The 25164-nt window shown below is 38.1% G+C and overlaps 1 protein-coding gene across 9 annotated transcripts in view; it reads right to left on the reverse strand.

The window, feature by feature from the left end:
• The window catches only part of OPCML (opioid binding protein/cell adhesion molecule like), a 1085522-nt gene that overhangs the window by 94177 nt on the left and 966181 nt on the right, over positions 1 to 25164 (reverse strand). For all 9 annotated transcript variants that reach the window (XM_040483570.1, XM_040483569.1, XM_040483571.1 and 6 more), the window contains one exon: positions 6661 to 6786. In XM_040483570.1, the coding sequence (XP_040339504.1) occupies positions 6661 to 6786 (126 nt within the window). The remainder of the gene's footprint in view (positions 1 to 6660; positions 6787 to 25164) is intronic.

A 25164-nucleotide genomic window follows, 5' to 3' on the forward strand; every position in this document is an offset into this window, starting at 1 on the left:
TCCAGGATTTTAAGTGAAGCAGACAGACATTGCATCACTAATGAATGACTCAAGACTGTCAAGGGATAAGAGGTAGGGATAGACACCATAATAGAAATAATTATAAACAATAAATTGAGGCATAGTAATAAATATGAGCACTCTTCTCTCAGGACTGCTAGGGAATTAAATGAGTTGAAATAATCCCATTTTGTAGCCCAGGAGATCAGACAGAGGAAGTGATTTTTCCAAAGTCACCCAGACTGTTAACTGCTTGGGCCAGACTTCATCTCAGGTCTGTAAGAATCTGAAGTGCATGTTCTGTCTAAGATAGAACCACCAGCCAAACAGAATTGACACCCACACATGAGCACAGGCTAGCACTCCTTTTATTTGGAATGTTAAGGATTTGGCAATTTCTTTTAAGACATTCTTCTCAGGAATGTCTAGCATAAAAAATAAGGGCTGTAGTAGAAACAGTCTTGGACCAATACATTTTATGACCTCAACAGCTAGCAAAGTGAATACAAGATAGAAAAAGCTGCCCAATAAGGTCAGAATCATGGAAAATGATTTAGCAAGCATTAGCTCTCTTAGCTTACATGCAATTCACTCATCCAGGAACCTCATATATGTAAAACAAAAGCCAAACATGATTTTCCCCAGAATAGCTATGCTCAGTGCCATTTATCACATTCATGAATGCTCATGCCCTTTCCTCTGAGAAGGTTCTGTCCCATCACTACCTTTTTTATTCAGGACTAATCAACTGGGTTATACAGATTCTTGCCTATGACAAATTAGAATTAAATAATCAGAAGAAGTATGGCTGTTAAAAGGCAGGTATGCTGAGTTTAGGAAGAATTGCAATTAATAGTTGGAAAGAAGGAAGGAAAGATACAGGAACTATAAAAACAGTCACAAAAATTTAAACAATATTTCAGGGCTATATTCCTGGCTATCCCAGTCCCCAAATGCTAAGATACAAATAATTGATATGCATGATGTTGGTGTTACATTATAAAGATGAGGCCAAATAGCATTCACTGTACTCAAGGAAACAGAGGAGAACACAATACATTTTTAAAACGTTTCCATTAAAAATGACTCAAGTCAATGATAAAGGAGTCAGCTTCAGTTACCTGGAAAATTCACTTCTGTGAAATAACTCATTCACTTGCTCCCTGAGGTATTACTGCATATGAGTAGATTGTAGGAGCAACTCACTCACAGGTGAATAGCTGTCATCTTAAAATCTCCATGGAGAGGAAACAGAAAAGAAGACTTTATTATTTTCCCAGAACATCTGGCCTTTCCAAATATGTCATTGGAAATGGGGCCAGGTGTGTAACACATTCTAGTGGATTCCAAAGGCATTGTAAGAGGGAACAACAACCCTCCTTAGAACACAATGGCCTGTACTGTCTCCTCTGCCACACCCATCTTTGCAACTTAAGATTAAGACACTAAGAAACTTTAGATTCACATTATTCATGGTGTTATGTTCATAGGACTTGCCGTGAATGCTGGCCTAGTGTCCCTTCTCCTGTCCTTTAGGAGAAGAAAAGAAAACCATCCTTGGAATTCACCTGTTTTGCAATGTTTTCCAAACATACTGGCCACTTGCCAGTCCACTTTGCTTGCCTGTTTTAGGACCTGCCCATTCTACGGGGTGTGGGGGGGAATTCTTTGAGGAAGCAGCCTGTGATTCCATCATTATTTTAATTCCTAAGATGGAGGTCACCCAGTACAGATTTTATGTGCGTGAAGGTTGTTAAACAAGCACTATACTCTCTAACAAATCCACATAAATAAATGTTTTTTTAAAGACCCATTATCTGCTTCTGAAAACAAATTAAATATACCTTTTTATATCTGAAGATAAGGAATAAATACATGGTCAAATGTTCAGTGGTTTCCATGTCAGTTGCAAAACCTCTGAATGTATGTTTGCACAGCACTTTCCTTTGAGATGTTTACAATGCTTAATAATTATGATCCTGTAAAAAAATCTCTAGTTTTCCTCAGAGGTGAGGCAGATGTCCTCCAGGAAAACCTAGTTTCGTCTTCCAAGATTGCAAAGGAAGCTGGAAGGCCAGAGGTCTCCAATGGGGTATCCGTGTCTGGAGAACACAGATGCTGGGGAGACTTTAGATCTACATCTGAGATCTTGGTGACTTTTTCCAAAAATTTCAGCCTACTTTCATAAGAAGGACTGTTTTGTGGTTTGTTTGTTCACTTTTAAGTGAAAATGAGCCTACAATACACAGTGACTTCAAAGGGGTTCCCAGGAAAGTGGCAATGATGGGAATATTTACACCATGGAAATCGGCAAATGCTACCAGGCACCCCTGCCTTCCCTACCTCAGCCCCAATCAGTGTTAAACATCTGCCAGTGTACCAAGACCTAAAACCTTTCCATTTTCCTTTTTGTTTTTAACTGTTTAAATGTTTATTTATTTTTGAGAGAGAGAAAGAGAGCACATGAGCAGGGGAAGGGCAGAGAGAGAGAGGGGAGACACAGAATCTCAAGCAGGCTCCAGGTTTCAAGCTCTCAGCAAAGAGCTTGACATGGGGCTTGAACCCAGGGACCATGAGATCATGACCTGAACCAAAGTCAGACACAACTGATTGAGCCACCCAGTCTTCCCTAAAACTTTCCACTTTCAACTATATGTCATTTCAGGTATAGTTCATACTCATGTATTTTGAACTATTTTTTTTTATTTTCATTACATCTGTTTATTTTTTATATTTTAGATTTCATATAGATTCTGATACATGCAAGCTTTGGATTATTCTCCAGTGTGATAATGGATTTGTTGGATCATTAGTCTTTACCTCTTTCCTATAATTTCTAGGGATTGGTGGCATGTGTTTGGTCTGTCTTTTTAAACCATAAGCATTACCATTCTTGATCTTTAATTGTCTGCTCATTAAAATGTTCTATTTCTAAATGGAAGTTTAGTTATTCATTTCTGTTATATAGATCCCCACATTTAATCAACAGATTTCAAGTATTGCATCAGCATTTTGGGAACAGGGCTGTCCAGTTAGCTAAATTCTCAACTGTAATCTTATGGGAATTTCAAAGGAAATGTCATTGCAACTTTTATTTCCTATTCTTACATGCTGAATTAACCACCACATTGTTCTAAAAAAAATGCTATTTGACATTCAAGTTTTATTGGCTGCTCTTCTAGACCTTTAAAACAACTTTCCAAGGCCTTCTCAACTCCATGTGAGAGAAGAAATAGCATTCTAAAAGTAAATATTGGTAGACACTCTGCAGATGCACATTTTAAACTTGCAAATCCTCCAGGTTCCAAAGCTTTTCAAATTTGGGAAACAATGCTTTGAGTTTAAGTGCTTAAATGTCATTGAGAGGGGGAAAGAGACAATAGGGAACTAAAGACAGCAAAGTGAAGGCCAAAGCCATGAGAAAAGGAAAGGCAACTGAAAGTAGATCATAGCCTGGAAGATTTGAAGAGGAGAGGCATCATTTAAATGTAGGATTTTCTGAGCTTTTTTGAGACTGACTTGTAACTACTATGTTGTATAAAAGATAGGGAATATGGACGAATCTCCTTTATTTTAAGAGGAAAACCTTACCAGTGTACCGTTATAAGGAGTTCCTTCAAAACACTTCCACAAAGGTGAAATGCCTTTCAAAAAATTTCTAGGCTCAGAAAACTACGTATTTAGGATTCAATCAATGCATTCTTGGATGTCAAGCATTTACAAAAACATCTGAATTTACCAGATACATAAAAATTGGTCTGGTGTTTAGACATAGTTTTGTATGTAATTTAAATCCAAAATTGTCACTCAGTCCAAGCAATATTCCCATGGGGCTTGTGCCTTTGGTAACATAAGCTATTGCTCCATTTATGTTAAAGTTAGGCTTTCTGATGTCTCTTATGTATATTTTAATATTCTTGTTAATGTTACTCTATCATAAAGACATTTTATGTTTTGATATCTGAGTTCTGTATACAAAGAATGTTTAGTGGATTTATTTATTATCTCCCTACCACAAGGCAGGGACTGACATATGTATCTTGGTTTACAGGGAGGAAATGAGAGAGTGAACACTTAACTGATGCTCTTGGTAACAAAAAAATCCAGTCTCTCAGGTAGGAAGTACTGCTTCCATAAATGATGTTACAAATTAGGGGCAAATTTTCAGATCATTATTTCCCATGTTGTTATATGTGTATTTTTAAAATTTCATTTAGATTCTAATTTACATACAATAAAATGTTCCTCTTTTTAGTGTACACTTTGTTGTTTTGACTTATGTAAGTAGCAAGATAACCAGCACCCTACCCCATTCAAGATATAAAACATTTCCATCACCTGAAAAAAAAAATTCCCTTGGGCCCTTTTGTAGTCACATCTCCCCAAATCCCTGCTTTTGGTAAGCACTGACTTGATTTCAGTCACTACAAATTAGTATTGCCTGTTTTAGAGTTTTCTATAAATGAATTCATGCACTATGTACTTTTGTGTCTTCTTTTGCTCAGCCTGATTTTGAGAATCATCTATTTTGCTACATGTAACAATGATATGTTCCTTTTACTTGCTGAGAAGTATTTGTTGTTTAAATATACACAATCTGTCTATTTAATTGTTGAGGGTTTGTAGTTATATCTAGCTTGAGACTATTATCAGTGAAGCTGCTATGAAGGTGTATGTTCATATTTGTAGACATACATTTTAATTTACCTTTGGTGCGTACCTAGAAACAGAATTTCTGGGTCATATGCTAAGTATATGTTTAACTTCATAACAAAGTGCCAAACTCTTTTCCACAGTGCTTATACCATTTTACAGTCCCAGGACTTATGTGTAAGATTTTCAGTTGTTCCACATCCTCACCAACATTTTATACTGTCAGTTTCTTTCTCTTTTTCTTTTCTTTTTTTTTTTTTTTGTTTTGTTTTGTTTTAAAGTTTCAGCATTCTAGTGTAGTGGCATCTCATTATGATTGAATTTTCATTTCTCTGGTAAATATATTGAGTATATTTTCATGTGCTTATTTTATTCATATATCTTATTTTGTGAATTGTCTGTTCATTTTTTTTTTGTTCGTTTCAAGATGGGTTGTTAGAATTAGGTTGTAAGAATTCTTCATATAGCCCAGGTAAAGCCCAAACATATAGCCCAGACAAAGTTCATAAATTATTTGTCAGATATATGTATGGCAAATGTTATCTTCCAGTCTATGGCTTGTCTTTTCATTTACACTTAATGGTGTTTTTAATTTTGTTGAAGCCATTATGAGTTAAGTTGCACCTCCTCCAAAAAAGATACCCTGAAGTCCTAACCTTAATGCCTCAGAATATGATTTGTAAATAGGGTCTTTACAAAGTTAATGAACATCAGGTGAAATCATTAGTGTGGGCTCTAATCTGATATGCTTGGTGTCCTAATAAAAAGATAAAATTTGACACAAAGAGAGGCACCCAGGGAGAAGGCCACGTGACCATGAGGGTAGGGATCAGGGTGATGCACCTACAAGCCAGGAAACACAAATGTCTGCCAGTCCACCACCAGAAGCTAGGGGACAGGCATTGGGCAGGTTCTCCCTTACAGTCCTCAAAAGGAACCAACCCTCCCTACCCTTGATCATGGACATATAGCCTCTAGAACTATAAGAAAATACATTTCTGTTGTTTAAGCCATGCCATTTGTAGTACTTTGTTACAGCAGCTGTGAGAAAATAATGCCAAACCAAATTTATTCATATTTTCTTCTTTTATGATTAGAGCCTTTGATGTCCTAGTAAGTCTTTCTCTATCTCAAGGTTACTAAGATTGTTCCTACATTTTCCTCTAGATCTAGGCTATTCTTTCATCACACACAGGCATACCCCACACATTTTCCTATTCACTGAAATTTCTGTTTGGATTTTCTAATGCCTGAGGGAACATTTGTTTTTGTATAATTTCTAGAATTAATCATAGTTTCTACTAATGTGTAAATATACCAAGTGACTCTGTGTTCATCTCTTCAAGTTCAACTTGGAGTAAGTTTTAGTTCCAAAAGGATAAGGAAACATTCTTTTGGTTTCCTTCCTATGAAGGTGGAGATGATCATAACTGATATTTAATACCAATGATCGAGTACCCAGGACATTCATATCTAGGGGTGCTTCACCATTTCTAGCCTCCTTCTTCCACCCAGGAGGACTATTTATGTATACGTCAAATAGGTACAGCTCTGGGGAAATGTTCTAAAAGTACTGAGTGAGGAGATCCTTTCTCTCTTGGATGCACAGTGACACCAACATTTATAATGGGCATTCTAGCCTTCTAGCATTCTCTTTAGAGAACGGGCAAATTACCATTTAACCCACGGGTCTCCAGATGAGAAATTTGTGTCTTTGTTGGAAGTTATTCTTATGGCACCTCTGTTCTTCCTGGTTGGGAAAACAAAAGTCTTCTATGGTCATAAAAAGGACTAAGAAAAATAATTCAGCACATTTTATCTCTATAAATCCTTTTGTTTTAATGGAGTACTTGGTGACTGATGCATGTGGTCTGTTTGCTTTTACGTTACTATGCTACAAACACAGCATTACTTTCTGATTTCCCAAAATTTTGCTGTGTATTAGAACAGAGTCTTTAATAGAATAATAGAATAATGTTGAAAAATTCCTACAGGTAAAGGCCTTACCCTTGACTGACAGATGTCTCCATGTCACAGTTGGCTCTGGTCTGCCAATAGCAAGACACAGCAGGGTCACACTGCTTCCCTCATTTACAGTGATGTCTGAGGAGATATTCATGATCTGGGGAGGAACTGTAAAGAAACAAAGGAGAAAAGAAATACATGAAGATGATTCCTTGTACTCAAAAGGAGGTATTGGCCTATAAATATTTGCATAGCATGTTTTTATGGTAAGTATTATTCTCAGTGATAATATTCAGATTGATTGATTTGACAAGGATGTGGCCATTTACACCACACACTGCTAGTGTTCAGCTGCTCAACCTGGGCTCTCCCCAGAGTGTGGCAAAAGTGCAAGTACTTGCATAGCTTTGTTTTCCTCTTTTTTGCTTCATTGTCTACCTGAAAAGATACAACTCCTCATTCAAGGGACCTCAAAGATCATGTCCTCTCCACAGTTTTCCCTAACTTTCCCCAAATCCAAAAAAGATAATCACCTGTCTTTCCCACTGTATTTGTCTGAACTTCCCATGGGGAGGGGACTGAGCATGTGGTATCACAGCTGTTTTTTTTTGTTTTTTTTTTTCATGCCTGTCTTTTTACCTAGACTTAGTTGCTTGAGGATAAGGATGGAGTCACATACATCTCTATTTCCACAGTGTCTGGCACAAAGGCTGACAAGGGTACCTGCTTAATTCCTCTTTGAAAGAAAGATCCAAAGAACAGATTAAACAAATCCAAAAACTATGATATGGGTGTGGGGTATGAGGTCAAACCTTTTCATGGAGGATTTCAGATACCTAAAGCTTTCTTCTCTGTTATATTCACATTCTCAAAGGGACGGTAAGAGAGGCTCCAAGCCTACGGCTATGCTGATTTATTCAAACTGCCAGTTTAATTATGAATTATTAATTACCAAACAGGTAGAGTGCTGGTAGATTCCAAACCACCCTGAGTCAGTGGCAAAGGAGAATTATGGCTGATGCTTGATGCAGACAATTCTGCAGCCTCAAGTTTTATGCTGCGGAGAACTTAGAGGTAAGTCTTTTCAAGGAGAAGCCATAAGTAACAAGTAGAACATTGGACTTCTTAAGGGAATCCCCATTAGCAAATAAATAAAAATTGCCTACCCTATAAATCTGCCATATTTTGGATTATTTCTGCATTAGGATTTGGCCTGAAATTTCATTGAACATATTTTACCCAAACACACTCTGGGAAAAAATAGTGTGCATTCTAACTACACTGCATTCTCTTGAGAAAACTGTATTACCTGTTTTTCAGTATTTTCTAGCTTGTTAAAAAATAGTTCTGGGCTTAGAAATGTCAATACTTTTTTCACTTTTATAAAGCAACAACTTCAGTGCACCTTCCACAATGTTCTCAGAATAATGTCTGCTTTAGCTGGTTGTGTTAGACCATCTGAAGTTTTCTTTCTCTGGACCCAGGAGTCTCCCTGGTGCTGGTCTTAAGGTAGATACAGTTCAGGAGAGGAGTTCATACAGTCAAGTTAGTGGAGGAGAATTTAGTGCATTGCAGCTATGATGCCGAGGGACAGATCTCCCAACATGACCCCCAGGTCTGAATCATCAGTTCTGTACATGCTATATTCCCTCTGATAGTTCAAGGAGTCCTGGATTAATAGATATTTGCAAAATTCCATGGATATTTAGCATGAACTCCTCATTCTCCAGGTGCTCAGTCAATGTCACCCATTAGGAGGCAGGTTCCTGGAATGGCATTGCAAAGGTTAATCCAAACATTTCCACCAAGCCCCAGGCATCACTAACTGCCACCCCCCCGCACTTCAGGAATGGTGCTGCCACTTTCTCCAAGGAGGAAAGATAACCATAGTTTCAAGGGTATGGATATCAGTAAGAAAGGAAACATAGAGAAGGGATTGAGAGGAAGAAAAGTTCTTTATGTTCTCAATTATGATAACCTTATTAATATGCAAATGTAATTATGTGTGTTAATACACAATGCTTATTTTTAAATTGCTTGTACATGTATTATCTCATGGTTTCCTCACAAATTAAAAAAAAAATAAAACAAATATTCTCACCATGAAAAATGAAGAAATTAAGGCATGTGGAGGTTTAGGTAAACTCCCCAAAATGCCATGGTTAGTAAATGGCCAAATTCTTTCCATTAAGTTAAGCTGCTTCTTTGGTCAACATCTTATCAATGCTCCAAACACAATATTTATATTTGCATAATCTGTTTCCTCTGCTTCAAATGACCTTCCAGTGCATCTTCCCTCATGGAACTTGGGGCACCTGTGTGACTCAGTAGGCTAAGTCTCTGACTTTGGCTCAGGTCATGATTTCATGGCTCCTGGGCTTGAGCCCCAGGTAGAGCTCAGAGTCTGGAGCCTGCTTCAGATTCGGAGTCTCCCTCTCTCCCTGCCCCTCCCCTGCTTGCACTCTGTCTGCCTGTCTGTCTCTCTCAGAAATAAATAAACACTAAAAAAAAAAAAAAAAAAAATTCCCGGGTGCCTGGGTGTGTCAATAGATTAAGTGTCTTATTTCGACTCAGGTCATGATCTCATGGTTTGTGGGTTCCAGCCCTGTGTCAAACTCTGTGATCACAGCTCAGAGCCTGAAGCCTGCTTTGGGTTCTATGTTTGCCTCTCTGTCTCTACCCCTCCCTTGCTCATGCTCTGTTTCATTCTCTCTCAAAAATAAATAAACTTTGTAAACAAATTTTAAAAAATTCCCTCACAGCACTTACCACAAGGAACAAAACCACCTCATTCCTGTTGCTTCCCCAGCACACTGCTTACACTGAAGGTAGGAGTCCATCTTAGACATCTTTGTTTCCCCCAGGGTGTGCTTTTGACAAGCAGCATCTTCAAGGAAGGTTCTCAATGCTTTTAATTTAATTTTAAATCTGAATTTAATTTGGCAATACTTTTATGACCCTCCCCTCGTTTGCATGATAATTTTTTGAAGGAGCTCTTGGAAGTGAATAAATGTTTCTACATATTTTTATAGGAGACCTTTGTTCCATTTGCAAACACTAATCTGTGGCAAATGCTATCTGTTTCTAAGTATCTATGAAATTTATGTGTCAATCTATGTATATATGAATGTATGTATGTATGTATCCATCCATCTATCTATCATCTATCTATCTATCCATCTATAGCTACCATCTATATCCTATATATAGTTATATCCATCTATAGCTACCTATATATATATATATAGGTAAACACAAAAATCTTAACCAAAAACCAATATTATTCACTGAAAATGACAGGACCTACACAAGTTTAATTAAAAGATGACAAATAGCATAGTGTGTTTTAGTCATCTGCAGATATTAGGAGCCCCACCTCTGCTGATCATGAATGCATCCAGTTATCTTGTCCTTGATGGTGGTGGGTTGCATACAATAGGGTCTCCATAGTGCATGTTGTTCAATGGACAACTACAAGAATTTCAAATTGTAGTTATTTAACATAAATAGATAAAAATAGTTAAATAGATATAGACATTTAGATGTATAATTAGACATAAATAAAATGTTGTCTGCCAGTCTATGTATGTATATACACATACACATACCACACACAGAAAGTGACAGACAGATAATATTTTATCAGATAGCAATGAATTATCTTGAGGAAGAAGCAGATTTGCAAAAGTATCTTTGGGCTCTGGGTTACCATAAGGTATATACAAATTCTATCTTTACCCTCAGAATGGCCAGCTGCTCTTAAACATACCAGTGAGTCCTGAACCTGGCACATCTTCTCCAATCACATGGCCATGAGAAGTTTATTGTCTATAGCTTTGAATGTTACAAAACTCTTCATTTCTCAACCTGCCTCCATTTTATAATTCAAACCCCATACACCTACCACAATCACTTCTTAAATATCTCTGTTCTGTCAAATACCTCCAACAATCTGCCCCTTGCTAAGACTGGGAAATCCAAACTTCTTAGCAGGATTTACAAAACCATTCACAGTCTGGCCATAGCCTACTAGCCTCTTCTCTAACTAGTAGACCCCAGATACTTCTCTAAGGCTACATCATTCTCTCATCTTTGTGCTTTTACATATACTGTCCCTTCTGCTGGGAAAGCACTCGCCTACTTCTGAGCCATTTGAACACCTCATCCTTCAACACTCAACTCACATATGAGCTCTTTTATGAGCCCTAGCTGTTTTCTCTTCTGTTCCCTAGGCATTCTTGTTTATGTCTTTATCATACAATTTATCTTTGCAACTAAGCTATTCCATGGAAGAAATCTGCTCTATCCTTGTATTCCTGTTATATAGGAAAACCCGACGTGTAGTAACATCCTTTTCCCCTCTAAATGTAATGTATGAATGAATCAGTTTTTAAATTGGATATCTTATAATCTGTCAAGTGTTTTCCATCCTAGAGATCTGACATTTCCCGTTTCCTCTAACTGAAGTACCCCCCCCCCCACCTTAATCTTATGTTTTTTCCTTCTGGGCTCAGTTTTGACATTGCTTCCTCAGAGTAGTCTTTGTTACTGACCTGAGTCCTACCCCCAACTTATCTAATTCATATTATTTTGTTATAATTTCTCTTCAACCTTAAATTTTCCTTAATGATTCCTATATAGTTTTGTGCTTTTATATTCATTTTTATAATTATTTGTTTAAGGTCTCTCTGGTCCAAAACTATAGGCTGTATAAACCATTATATCACTAGTACTTAGAACTATAACAGGTGCTTAATAAAGCATATAACAGGTGCTTAATAAAATGTTTCTGAATAAATAAATGCTTACTATATATACAGTTGAGCCTTGAACAACACAGATTTGAGTACACATATAATGTTTTTGTGCAGTACAGTACTATACATATATTTTCTTTCCATTTTGATTCTTAGTAACATTTTTTTCTCTAGCTTATTTTATTATAAACAATATAGTAAAAACTACATATAACATATAAAATATTTGCTACCAATGTTTTATGTTATTAGGCTCTTAATAGTTAAATTTTTGGAGAGTTGAAAGTTTTCATGGGGATTTTTGACCTTATTGGGGGAGTGTTGACACCCCTATCCCTCATATTCAAAGGTCAATTGTAGTTTGTTATACATGTTATTTTGCATTTGTGGGAGAGCAAACCTGAGTTAATTAGGGGTTAAAATGCACACATTCTGACATATTAACACCACCTTACATAAAGTTGATTATAATATAGTTGAAACAGCTTATGAGAAGGCCATTACCATAGCTTAGGTTCCAGGCTCCAAAAGACCTGTGCAACCTTGGATATTTTTGGGTTAACTCCTCTGAACCCTCAGTTCTTCATCTATAAAATTAAGACAGCATTTTTCTCTCTGTCTATAATTAATTCTAGCTGTTAAAATTAAGGAGCAATGTATATAGCACACTAGCATGGGGCCTGGAAATTAGCACTTAATAATTGTTAGTTGTTATTATTTATTTTTATATATTCATTTTTGATATTATTCATGCCATTTAGAATAAGCCTAGTCTGTGCCCAATTGCTCATTTTCTAAATCTCAGTTCCTTCAACTTTAAATCAGGGCTTATATATAGTTGATGTTCACCTTGGATAACTGGGAAGACTTCATTACATATGCTTCCAGGGTAAAAAGTATATATTAAATAAATATCAATTTCTTCCTCTTTAGCTGAATAATTGAGCCTCAGCAAATGAGTGGGACAAATCACAGATTTGTATAAAGATATTGCCTGGCTTTTTCTTATCTCTTTTCTCTTAGGGGGTGTCTGTTTCTGTTTGTAGAAGGAACTGAGTACAGGCTTTAGCACCATGTGCCATTATTTCAAGGACATTAATTTCACCCATCTCAAACCTACTCTGACTCTGTCCAGCCACAGTATTTGCAAGTGTTTTATTTATGACTGGATGGCACCGTTTAAAAAATATTATAATTTGGAGTAATAGAGGCTAAAGTTTGAATACCTTTTTCCCCAACTTTTTTCTGTGTGATTAAAAAAAAAAAAAATGATGTGATTAAGCTTCAGGTTCCCCTACCTAACATGGGCATAAAAAGATACATCACACAGGAATATGGAGATTAGATTAGAGAGAATGTTTTAAGGAGACTTAAATAGCTATTACTATTATTTTCTCCTCCTCCTTCTCCTCCTTCTTCTCCTTCTTGTTATCCTCAGGGAATAACAAAATATTAAGAGACCATGTGAAAGCTAACATAAATATGAAATGTTCTCCATTATACTCAAAGCTGATTTAAAAAAAATACATAAAAGAATTGGTGTTTTATTCTTGTAGGGTTAACTTTTGTATTTTAATAAGCAAGTTTATTTCATAAAGTGTAGGTAAGAATAATTTGGGAATTATAGCATACATGATAGGCTAGGTCATGCCATATTTTGTATACAGAAATTATATGGTGCCAAAGGCAAGACATGAAGTGTCAGACAAATGATCTGATCTTGGTTCCTCCATAGGTGTATGATCTTTGTAAATCGCTTAACCCCTCTGGCTAACATGTGCATATACACATGTGTATGTGTGTGGTGGTGGTGGTGGTGTTCAGTTGTTTGTTTTAAGTTGCTTGGTTCTAAGTGAAAAAAATAAATTGTGAATTCTCAGGTCTTTTCTGGTTTAAAATTCTGCCAGTTGGTGATCTTCTAGCAACATTACCAGTCCAGGAGTGTTTACTGGGAACACAGCAGTAACAGCACCAGCAACAGTCACAAAATTGCTAGTGTTTAGTTCTTTTAGCCTAGTATTAATTGCTCTGTATATATTATTTACTTCAATCATGAACATATTCCTAGGAAGCACCTTCTTTTAAAAATCAGCCTAACGGTAGATATATACATCAATGGAATAGGATTGAGAGTCCAGAAATATATCCATACTTTTATGGTCAATTGATTTTCAACAGGTGCCAAGACAATTCAATGAGGAAAGAATAGTCTTTTCAACAAATGGTGCTGGGACAACTGGATATCCACAGGCAAAAAATGAATTTGGGCTCCTACTTCACATTCTACACAAAAATTAACTCAAAATGGATCAAATACCTCAAAGTCAGAGCTAAAAGAAGAAAACACAGGTGTGAATCTTTTTTACCTTGGATCAGACAACAGTTTCTTAGATATGACAGCAAAAGCACAAGCAACAAAAGAAAAAAAATAGATAAATTGGACATCATCAAAATAGAAAGAAAGCTTTTAATTTCGTGCTTCAAAGAGTGCTATAGAAAAAGTGAAAAAGAGAAGCCACAGAATGAGATAAAATTTTTGCAAATAATATAGCTTATAAAGGACTAGTATCTAAACTATATAAAAACTTTTACAATTCAATAATAAAAGCCAAATAGCTTAATTTAAAAATAGACAAAAGATTTGAATAGACATTTCTGCAAAGAAGATATACAAATGGCCACTATACACATGAAAAGGTGTTTAGTATCATAATTCATTATGAAAATGCAAATCAAAACTCCAGTAAGATTCTACATCACTTTCACTAGGATAGTTGTAATTAGCAAAAGGACAAAGAACAATGGAAGTTGGTGAGGACATGTAGAAATTGGAACCCTCATGCACTGCTGGCAGAATTGCACAGTGTTGCAGCTGCCTTCAGAACAGTCTGGTGGGTCCTCAATGGGCTCAGGATAGTGTTACCATATTCTCCACTCCTAGGCATACACCCAAGAGGAATGAAAATACAAACCCACAAAACTTGTACACAAATGTACATAACAGCGTTATGCATAATAGACACAAAATGGAAAAAATGCAAATGTTCATCAATGACTGGAAGGATAAAAAATGTAGTATATTCATACAATGGAGTATTACTCATCTATTTAAAAAATGAAGTACTGATACAGGCTACAACATGGGTGAACCTTGAAAACATGTTAAGTGGAAGAAACCAGACACAAAATGTTGCATATTGTGTGATTTCCATGTATGTGAAATGTCCAGAATGGGTACATCTATAGAGAAAGAGAAAGTACGTTAATATGTTGCCAGGGCTGGGGAGAGGGGCAAATAGGGAGTGACTTCTAATGGGCACAAGGTTTCTTTTGGAGTGATGAAGATGTTCTAGAATTGGAGGGGGGTGATTGTTGCAAAACCTTGAAGATCTATGGAAGATAATTCTGGTAAATAAATCATAACCCTGATATAAATGTTATTAAAAAGAAAAGAAACATGGCTTGTCAGCTGTGGATAGGAAGAATCAAAAGTTTCTGTGCTATATGAGGAGAAAAGGCAACCTGCTACTTGTGGGTTCTGAGAAAATACCTTTTTTAAGTATTGCTAGTTCATTGCATTGTGCTTAACCTACAATTGCTAATCTCTTTGTCTCTCAGTAGTGCCCACTGTTTCCCCTTTCTTTTCTTTTTGTCAAGACAGCTAATGCTACCCTTCCCATGTCAGCCTGTTTTGCAACTATTGAAACTTCCCTGCTTAGCACAATTCCACATTTGTGCATACGCTGTACCCTCTGTGTCTGTGTCTCTTCCCCTTGCATCTGCCTGCACAAGACCTACTTTTACTTGAAAACTGATACTGAGATATAATCCTCTCTCTGTCAGTTCTTCCCATTCCAAAGACAAATGTAAGTCTGTGCCCCAGGGCTACATGCACATAATGATGTAATACATTCATTATAAAATATTTATTTATTGTCTACTGTATCCTGGGCATTATCTTTGGGTAGAAGAGTAGACAGAAAGGTCCTTCTCTTGTGTGAATTATGGAGCTTAATGTCTAGAAGGGTAAACTGATGTTGACAAATAATCATAGGAATCAAAGTGTGGTTGTACTACACATGGTGGTGCAAAGTGTGACAGCCCCAAATAGAGGGTCTGTCCTGGTCAATGAGTTTGGGTGAACAGTTTGTTCTGGGCAGAGCTGGGCAGAGGGACCAATGTATGTACAGGCTCTGCAAAGACACAGAATATGGTTCACTTGGGTGCCTGTGGCTGAAGTCAAAAGAGTGAAATCACACAAATGGAGAGTGGATGGGCAGGGCCAGACCTTATAGTTTATTGGAGGAAATGCTAAGGTTTGGGTCCTTTTTATAAGATAAATTGCAGAAGGCATTAGAATGTCTAAAGATGATGTCTAAAGATGATGATGATGATGATGATGATGATGATGATGGTGATGATGATGGTGTGTGCCAGGGGCTGGACAGATTTTCATTGAAAATAGGTTGTTGTTGGCTACAGTACAGAGAGCAGAAGGAGGTAGAGCAAAATAGGAACAGGAGAACTAGCTAGGATGTTGTCCAGCAGTGAGGTGGTAGCAGCTTGGACAAGTGTACAAGCAGGAGATATGGGCAGAGATAGCATCTTAACGTCTTACTTAAGAAGTAAGATGAACAAATCTTGGTGACTGATATCATTATGTGTTCAGTTCAAAGCACTTCTCAGGTGTTCTATTCATTTCTACATCTCTTTTGCCCACTGGACTGGGGGATCTTTGTGATCCAGGATTACATTTTGTTCATCTCAATATCCCTGGTATTGTTTAATGCCTGGTATCTAGTATGTGCTCAATGTGTGCTGAATTTAACTGATAAGTACAAGAGATTTTCCAGGTAATGCAACCTCTCAGGATCCAGTGGGGGAAGCTAGAGAGTAAGAACTAGTCTTATTTGCATGAGGTCACATCCCATTGCTTGGGAAGCAGGGCCAGATCCATATTGTTTGGTTTTATAGACTGTGAGTGTGAACATAGCCTCCCCACATGTCCCGGTGTGATTTATATTATGCCGGATAAGATTAGACCTGTTATACTCTGATTGCTTTCCTCTTCTTGGTTCTATTATGATGAGAGAAATGGTGGGGAATGAGAAGAAATGATTATGAATTATGGAAACATAAACACACACCAGGAACCAGGAAGCATCACAAACCACACAAGCTTTGCTGTGTTTGTTTGTAAGGGTTGTCTCTACAGCATCACTTACAGAAATTATTTATAGACTCAGGCACACATCTCCTATTTTTAATTTGCACAATTCCAGCAACTGACCATGATCAGAGAAATTACATGCAGTCAAAGAGACTTTCTCATATGGTCCTGTTCTTTCTGAGGCATGGAGATGCCCTCCCTCTGGGAGGCTCCTTTTGTTCTTTGCTCTGCTGACATGCTGCCTCCCCCTAAGAATGCTCGCCACACACACACACACACACACACACACACACAACCACAGGGTTTAATTTATATCATACAATTTTAAATTCAAAAAGAGACATTAGGGATCATCTAGCACAACCTCCTCATTTTGCAGCTCACTTTGGTTCTAGCCCCAATTCTGTCAAGTATTTGCCAAGAGGTGTAGGGAAGTCCCCAAATCTCTCTTAACCCACATGTCTCTCACACCAGAACCCCTTGGAATTTCTGGACCCCTAGGCTCTGGTTTCAGACCTCTTCCCTTCTCTACTTTCCCTCTTTAACTATGTCATAGCTTCTTTTGTTACTGCAACCTGGGGTCCCCCACTTGTTCACTCATAGCGTGACCTTGAACAAGTGTTTAAAGGTTTCTAACCTACAGTTTTCAAACTGCAAAGCAGGGTGGTGATCACAGGTAACTCATAGGGCCCTGTGAGGAATAAAGGGCAAATGAACAGAAAAGGGGGAAAAGTGTTTTATTATGGTGCCTGGGACATGGGAAATGTCAATATAATGGACTTTTTAATTCCACTTCTAGAATCATGCTTCCTTCCTTCCTTCTTGTCTCTCTATTTCTTTCTTTTTTTTATCAGCAACTCTCTCTCTCTCTCTCTCTCTCTCTCTCTCTGAGAACTTCATGTCAGGAGGCACCATACAAAGAATTTGTCATGTACCATTTATTTTATCCTTGTGAAAACCCTATGAAGCCAGATTACTATTTCACATTTTAAGGATGAGGAAATAGAGGCAGAGGAAGGGTAAATAAATAAGTTGTCAAATGACACACAGCCAGAAAAAGGAAAAGCTAGATTTGTGTACCTGGTTCTGACGGACTTCAGAACCCAAGGTCTCAGTCCATGTACAAAGGCACAATTCAAGTCTGCTTGGATCGAAAGCCATGATTTCTGCCCCCTAGCAGAATGTTTTTTCTTTTTTCCCCCCAGTTGGACATGGCATGGTAGGCAATGGAGAATTCTTGTAGGGTTTGGAGAAGTGTCTCTCACACTGATTATCTGAAAGGGCAGATAATACCAAAAACTCCTGCCTCACTGAGTAAGTGGTAAAACTAAATGAGATAATGCAGGTAATGTTCCAGTATCTTCTTAACCATGATTTCTTCCCATTTCCTGCCTCAAGTTGCTGGACTCCTTATTTATGTCTCCCGTGTCACAGAATATCACCACAGAAAAAAGTTTGAAAAGGGACAATATCACCTGGTGTTTACCCCAACATTTCACCAGAGTCTGTGATGCTCCAGCCCCAGTCTTGCTTTATTTAGGCCCTTACTGGCTGGGGCAGGTGGGGCTAGAGGCATGGCTGGGCTGAGAATTAGGCCAATCTTGTCCAGTATTAGGATTTAATGACCTTACCCCAACCCTACCATCAACTCCTGTCTTTTGTGAGTTCTTTTCTGCTCAACAGACCTGTCAGCAGGTACTCTCTGATATTACCTTTGTGTGTCCAACTTGCCTTCCTATCCCAAATCTTACATGTCTCATTTTAAACAGGGAGAGGAGAGGGAAATGGGTTTGCTTCATGCCCTTCTTCAAAGTGTGTCCCATAACCTTATCCAATACCCAGGCTCCACATAGGTCTGGAGCACCCCTATGGACGGCTGCAACTGCCTGGGGCACATTCACCCAACCTCTCCAAGCCTTCCTGACTTGCTCCATATTAAAGACTAGTACCTTGTTGCTCTCTCCCTGCTCTGTGCAACCCACACCCCACCCCAGAGCTTTCTGATTATAAGGCTGAGCTGCAAGTTTCTGCTATGCTCTGTTCAACTGAATAGTAACCTCAGAGCATGGGTGGTATCTCAACTAAGCTGGCCACCCCTTTGGACATGGCATAGCCCTTGGGAAGTCCATCAGGAATCAGTCTCACATTCTCCCCAATAATTACCCCACCAGCTAACTGGATGTTCCCTCTTCTCTACTTTTCTCCACTTGCTCTGTGCCACCATGACAGGTCATTGCAACTCATTCCTGCACTCATTATGCAACCTGCAGGTCTGAGACAGAGTTGAAGATAGGAGTTCCATGGAATCACATGCAAAAACTCTTCATCATGGGAGAAAGGTGACAATTGGGAAATCAGGAAGAAATGGGCACTTGCACATAATCTCATCCCTACTTGGATGCTGCTGTGGAAGGAAGAGGGTAGAGAAAACACGGCTCTCTCTCTTCCATTCATTAATTTTATGAAAATGGCAATTACCTCCATGACCTACCTTTTCAGTCTTTTGTGACATAAGGATGATAAAATTCCTTAAAAGTTTCCAGTTATAAATAAATAAGATCATAAAAATAAGTACACTTGAAGACAAACTTCATATCACTTCACTCATATGTGGAATTTAAGAAACAAAACAAATGAGCAAAGGGAGAGAGAGAGAGGCAAACATACTCTTAACTATAGAGAACAAACTGATGGTGACCAGAGGGGAGGTGGGGAGATAGGTGAACTAGATTAAGAAGGACACATATCATGATGAGCACTGAGTATTGTATGGAATTTTTGAATCACTACGTTGTACACCAACATAACACTGTATGTTAACTAACTGAAACTAAAATTAAAAACTTAAAAAAAGAAGAATATGAAAAAATTACACTATAAAAACCATAGAATTCTATATACCTAAAATTCAGTATTCCCACTAAAGAAAATAAAAGCTACTGCTTTGGTTCTCCAAGATTCCACTGGTTCTAAACTTGATAAGTTTTGACTCTGTCTTTTTGCAAAGCAGGGATTGGCTACAGATTTCACAATAATGTGATTTGTATCACAGAAAAGATACACCACGTAAGGTTTCTATAGGCTAAGTGAATCTTATATATTCTTTTTGCTTATCTCCCAACATGCTAGATCCACAAAAGACAAGATTTCTATTATGAAAAAAAACATATTAGATTTCTTAGTATGAGGAAGTCAGCCATTAGACACTCAATATAATTCTCATTTGAATCTTTCCTCAAATTTGTAAAACCTTTCTCAATTCCGACGAATCTGGAGAGTCTGGAAATAATGGTTGCATCCTCATTTTCTTACACTAGGAAAAGGGGGAGGGGCCCATGACTGAATATCGCTGATAAAAACATGATAACTGAGTCTCATTACAGCCAAAGACAAGTCTCATATTTTAGCATTTTTATTAAAGCTTTTTAAATTACTGAGTGTCTGGTATATTCAATACCAGCCTAAGTGATTTATATTAGTCTATCCCTAGATACTCCATCTAATAAATAACTTGGCAATCTCCTAACCCATAAATATCCCTGGCCCCAGCAAAAAGCAATTAAAGCACGTTAGGGAAAAAAAAATGTGGCTTTCCAGTACTCCAGAATGCAGTGTCATTGGATGCTTCCAATGGAATAATTCACGCCATTTGCTGAGGGGTCAGGTCTCCTGTGCTCACCACTCACCCACAAGGAATTTACACTTCTGTTCCCTTCAAAAACAAAACACATCAGAAACTATCTTTAAATGTTTAACATGTCATAATGATGCAGGTATTTTATTGTGGAAAATATTATTCCCAGCAACAAGTGCTCTGTAATATCGTAGACAGCTTGGGCTGAATGTATTGTGCAAAAACCTTTTCAAAAAGCAGTTGTGCCAAAAATGTTTACAACACATTAAGTATCAAGGCAGTGGACTAAAAGGTTATTAGAGGTTCCAGTGTCACTAGCCCAGAAAATATTTCAGGTTAATAAGGTTCAACCAGCATGACAGGTAAAAAGGCATTGATATTTACGATAGTAGCTTCAAGTTCAGTACTTTTGGTGCAAAAGGAGGACACTTTCCCTGAAAACAAAAACAAAACAAAAAACCTCTTCTCTGACTTTCCCTGAACCTCCAGGGCTGTGTGAAGGAGGAAAATCTGGGTCCTTACTTTCTACTCATATGAATCAGTATGCTGTACATTATATCTGACACACCAGCACTCAGGTAGAAGAGAAAAAAGTCACACACCAAGACATTTCTCCTTGTATTCAGGGAAGCTTAGAGGAAAAATTGCCTTGAGTAGGAAAGGATGGCTCCAGTCCAGGTTTTATAGGGATTCTCCAAATTAAAATCCCAATGAGCCCATGGCATACTCACCATAAATTTCAGACTCTTGCAGCCTTTAAATCAGCTTAATTTGATGCGCCTTTTAATAATATTTTCAATCCTTTTATTAACATTGTCTATTTTTATGCACTTCACTTCCCAGATAATGGTCACATATGTATTGTCAGGGGAAGGGAGCAATCACCTTCTATAATTTCACAGGAGCCTAATAACACACTATATGTACAAGTCTTCTTGCTCCAGGGCACATCAAGTAATGTTATTACACTTGAACTTGATTGCAGGGCTGTGAAGTGGGGATATTTGGAAACGAAAATACTTCTCCCCACTCTCACTATTTCATTTATTGTGAAGAAGAACAAGCAGTAAGCTTCACTTCACTAAGTTTCACTTCCATAGCCTGGTGTCAGAAGATCTGGGTAACATGGTGAAGGGTTTGATGGAGAACATTTATTTTTGCCTAGAATAAGAGATACGTTACAATCAGATATTCAGCACCTCAGGATAGTATGAGCTACATAGCATCCTGTTTTCAAATTATTTAATTTAATCTTTTGAAATATTAGTACATATCCATGATTCAAACATGATTCTACTTTAAAAAGTATACATGGAAAACTTTGATGCCCACCTCTACCCTCTATACCCCTTTATCCTATGGACTCCCATAATTTATTTGTATTTTGCTTATCTGTTCAATGTTTACTTGTGCAAAACAAGCAAATAAGAAAATTGCATTATCACCCTTCCTGATACAAAAGGTAGCAGAGTATATATACTGTTGTCTCTATATTTATAAAAATATACCTAATGTATTTGCAGAGTTGCACTGTGTTCCCTTGTATACATGTATTAAATTTTATCTAACTAGCATTCTATTCACAGATACGAGGGCTAATCTCTATTTCAGTCTGTTGCTAGTACAATGACACTCAAGCTACCTTGTATTTGTGTGTGTGTATGTACACGTGTGTGTATGTACACATGTGTGTGCATCCACATGTGTGTTTTAGACATGGGAAAATGTGTGTATGGAATAATAGAGTCCCAGAATAGGTACTGGTTTAAAGAGTAGATGCATTGGTAGTTTTGATGGTTGTTGATAGACTTCTTTCCACGGGAATTTTACTATCTTTCACATCCAGGAACAATCTATGAGACTACCTGTTTCCCAACCATCTTGTCAGCAGCATGGCTTTTTTCCAATATGATAAATGAGAGATGTTATTTCTGTGTGGTTTTGATTGAATCATTTCACATGTGTAAAACATTGTCTGTGAACTCTCTCCTTGTGTCCTTTGCCTAAGCTTGTTGGGCTTGCCAGTGTCCTTTTTAATAAATCACCCTTCTCTATACATCAGAGTTAATTTACTGTGTTAGTTAGAGCTTGGCCTCAGGAGACAGGGGGGCTGGTCTGTTTCTTGGTGCTACCACTTCTTGGTTCTGTGACCTTGGGAGTTTTTCAACCTATTGTGCCTCAATATTCTTTAACTCTAAAATAGACATAAAATTAGTACCCAAATGGCAGGAGTGTTTTGTAAGGAGTAAAAGAGTCAACACATATTAAGTAACAATGGTGTAGGCCATCTTATAGACACTACTGGTCTCATATTCTGCTCATTATGAATTTCTCCAGGTGCTCAGTCCTGTCTCGTAAATTGGGTGCCCTGGTTTATGACAGCATTGGGCAAAGGAATGGCTGTGCAATCCTACTGCCACGGAGCAGGAGAAATGACTGGGGACCAGAGGTACTTCATAAGAGTCAGGATAATAATTAGTCTCTGCAAAACAACATATCTGTGGACTGGCACTTCCTATAAGCTTGGGCACCAAACATAGAGACCACTTTAAATATGCGTTACCAGAGTAAATGTCAGATACTGTGGGACACAGTAAGGTGAATGGGGTAGAAATCATGTTTGACATGTCCTCAAGTGAGGCAGTGGGGCCCCCATTTTATTTGAACTACAATTGATAAAATTGTTCTCTTTCCTTGAAAATATAAGAGAAGAAATACTACAATTTAGGGGAGATGCCATAACTAAGGGCAGAAATAGGTAGGATGGTAGCAGCAAAACTGATCTTGACACGTAGGCATTTATTGTGTCTCTATTCCTCTATCAGACAAGGCAAAGTGGGTGCAATGAACTAGACAGTAATGGCCTATAGACATTGGGCCATCAGGAATGGGGCAATCCTACCCCTTGGCTGTAGATATATTAAGATGGTAGGCAGAGGGAATGGCTACAACCAGAGAGTCTTAGAAATAGCAGAGGCAGGGGCGCCTGGGTGGCTCAGTCGGTTAAGCATCCGACTTCAGCTCAGGTCACGATCTCACGGTCCCTGAGTTTGAGCCCTGCGTCGGGCTCTGGGCTGATGGCTCAGAGCCTGGAGCCTGCTTCCGATTCTGTGTCTCCCTCTCTCTCTGCCCCTCCCCCATTCATGCTCTGTCTCTCTCTGTCTCAAAAATAAATAAACGTTAAAAAAAAAAAAAAAAAAAGAAATAGCAGAAGCAGGGAACCTGGCAAAGTGAACCACTAGGTTCCCAATCCAATAGAGAGGACAACAGCCTGTTACTTTGAGAGAAAAGAAAAATCTCCTTTAAGTGAGGGGTGTCTGGGAGTCTCAGTTGGTTAAGCATCTGACTCTTGATTTCGGCTCAGGTCATCATCTCAAGGTTCCTGAGATCAAGCCAGTTCCTGAGATTGAGCCTCAAGTCTGGCTCTGCACCAACAACAGGGAACCTGCTTGGTATTCTCTTTCTCCCTTTCTCTCTTCCACCCTTCTGCTCAGGCTTTGTCTCTCTCAAAATAAATAAATAAACATTTTTAAAAAATCTCCTTCAAGTGTAATGATGAATCAGATTTATTATCTTACACATCTTCAACTTTATTGGGAGGGGTTTATTTTAATCCTTAACTTAGTTATCTCCTAACTTTTTTGAAGTGGGGAAGTTAAAACCTCCATGAAGAAAGTTTCCTGACACTGCTATCAGTCCTAAAGACAACCGCATGTTTATCCACTGTACATGGAGGACCCTCCTTCACTGGAGATGCTATGGAGCAATATGTATTGATGGCAGGAGGAGGAAAGGACCCAAAGTAGCCCTCAAACGATGGATGATTACTTTCCAATGGATTTCATTTCTCCTACGGGTTTAAAAATGAGAGCTTAGACCTGGAACCTGCTGTGGTACTTCTCAAGGTGATAAAAACTCATTACAGTTGGAGACATTTCTACTGAAAGTGCCAGAAGCAGAAACACAGAGCATTTGGGAAATTCAGAGCAGAGAGTCAGGCTTATAAATAGGCTGCATGTGTGTGCAGTAGACTCAACACTTATCCTACATTCTGCCTCTAATTCTGACCAGGGCTTACCAACCTGCCAAGCTGGTGTGGGCTTGTTACAGGGGCTGCGGGAGGAGGGAGAAGGTGGGCAGGGCAGGGAGAAGTGTCCATGAAATAAGTGGAATGAAAAGATTGGAAGAGGAAGAGGGTAGGATTGAAAGGAAGCAGGCAAAAATAAAAGTGGCTATTTTCAAAAATTGGTCCCAATTTAGAATCAGGTAAGAATTCCTGCTCCACTCAACACACACATGCACACACACACACACACACACACACACACCTAACTCAAAAACAAAGATGAAGGTAAATACTGGGACCAGAATGACTCTGGCAGAGAGAGCATTATTAAGGCAGGGATTCAGTGGCCTCCTCCCCCAAAGACATTTACATTAATCTGCTTATATTACTCCTGAATGAAGCAGCATTTAAAAGTTAGAGAAAGCAACGAAGTAGTATTAATAATAATGTATAAGGTAACAGTATTTACACAATGGCAACACAGTGGGCCCTGGTAATGAAGAAACTCTTCTCTATACAATTCTCTTAAAATATTTTTAAAAAATCAAGAGATCTCAAGATATCCCCTGGTTTAAGAAAAATACCTAACTCCCAAAGAATGAAGTACATCACTTTAAGACTTGAATCACATTGAATTCAAAACTGAAGGTTTGTTGTGTTTTGTTTTTGTCTTTGTGTGTGTGTGTGTTTAATCCCTTATGTGTTTTCCAGAAGGCATCTCAGGCCATGTCAATTTTCTCTTTATCTTTCATTTTCTCTCTCCTTCAGCCCTCTACCATCATAATACAATGGCTAGTGTAATTGGAACACAGTCATATTAATGCATAGATTGTATACTGGACAGTCACCTCTCCTCCTCTGTGAACTTGATTAATAAATGCCACACACAATGGGTGAGATCATATGAATATAAACTCAG

Source organism: Herpailurus yagouaroundi, unplaced genomic scaffold (genome assembly GCF_014898765.1).
Source record: "Herpailurus yagouaroundi ecotype Mexico unplaced genomic scaffold, PumYag 161, whole genome shotgun sequence".
In the NCBI taxonomy this organism is placed as follows: Eukaryota; Metazoa; Chordata; class Mammalia; order Carnivora; family Felidae; genus Herpailurus; species Herpailurus yagouaroundi.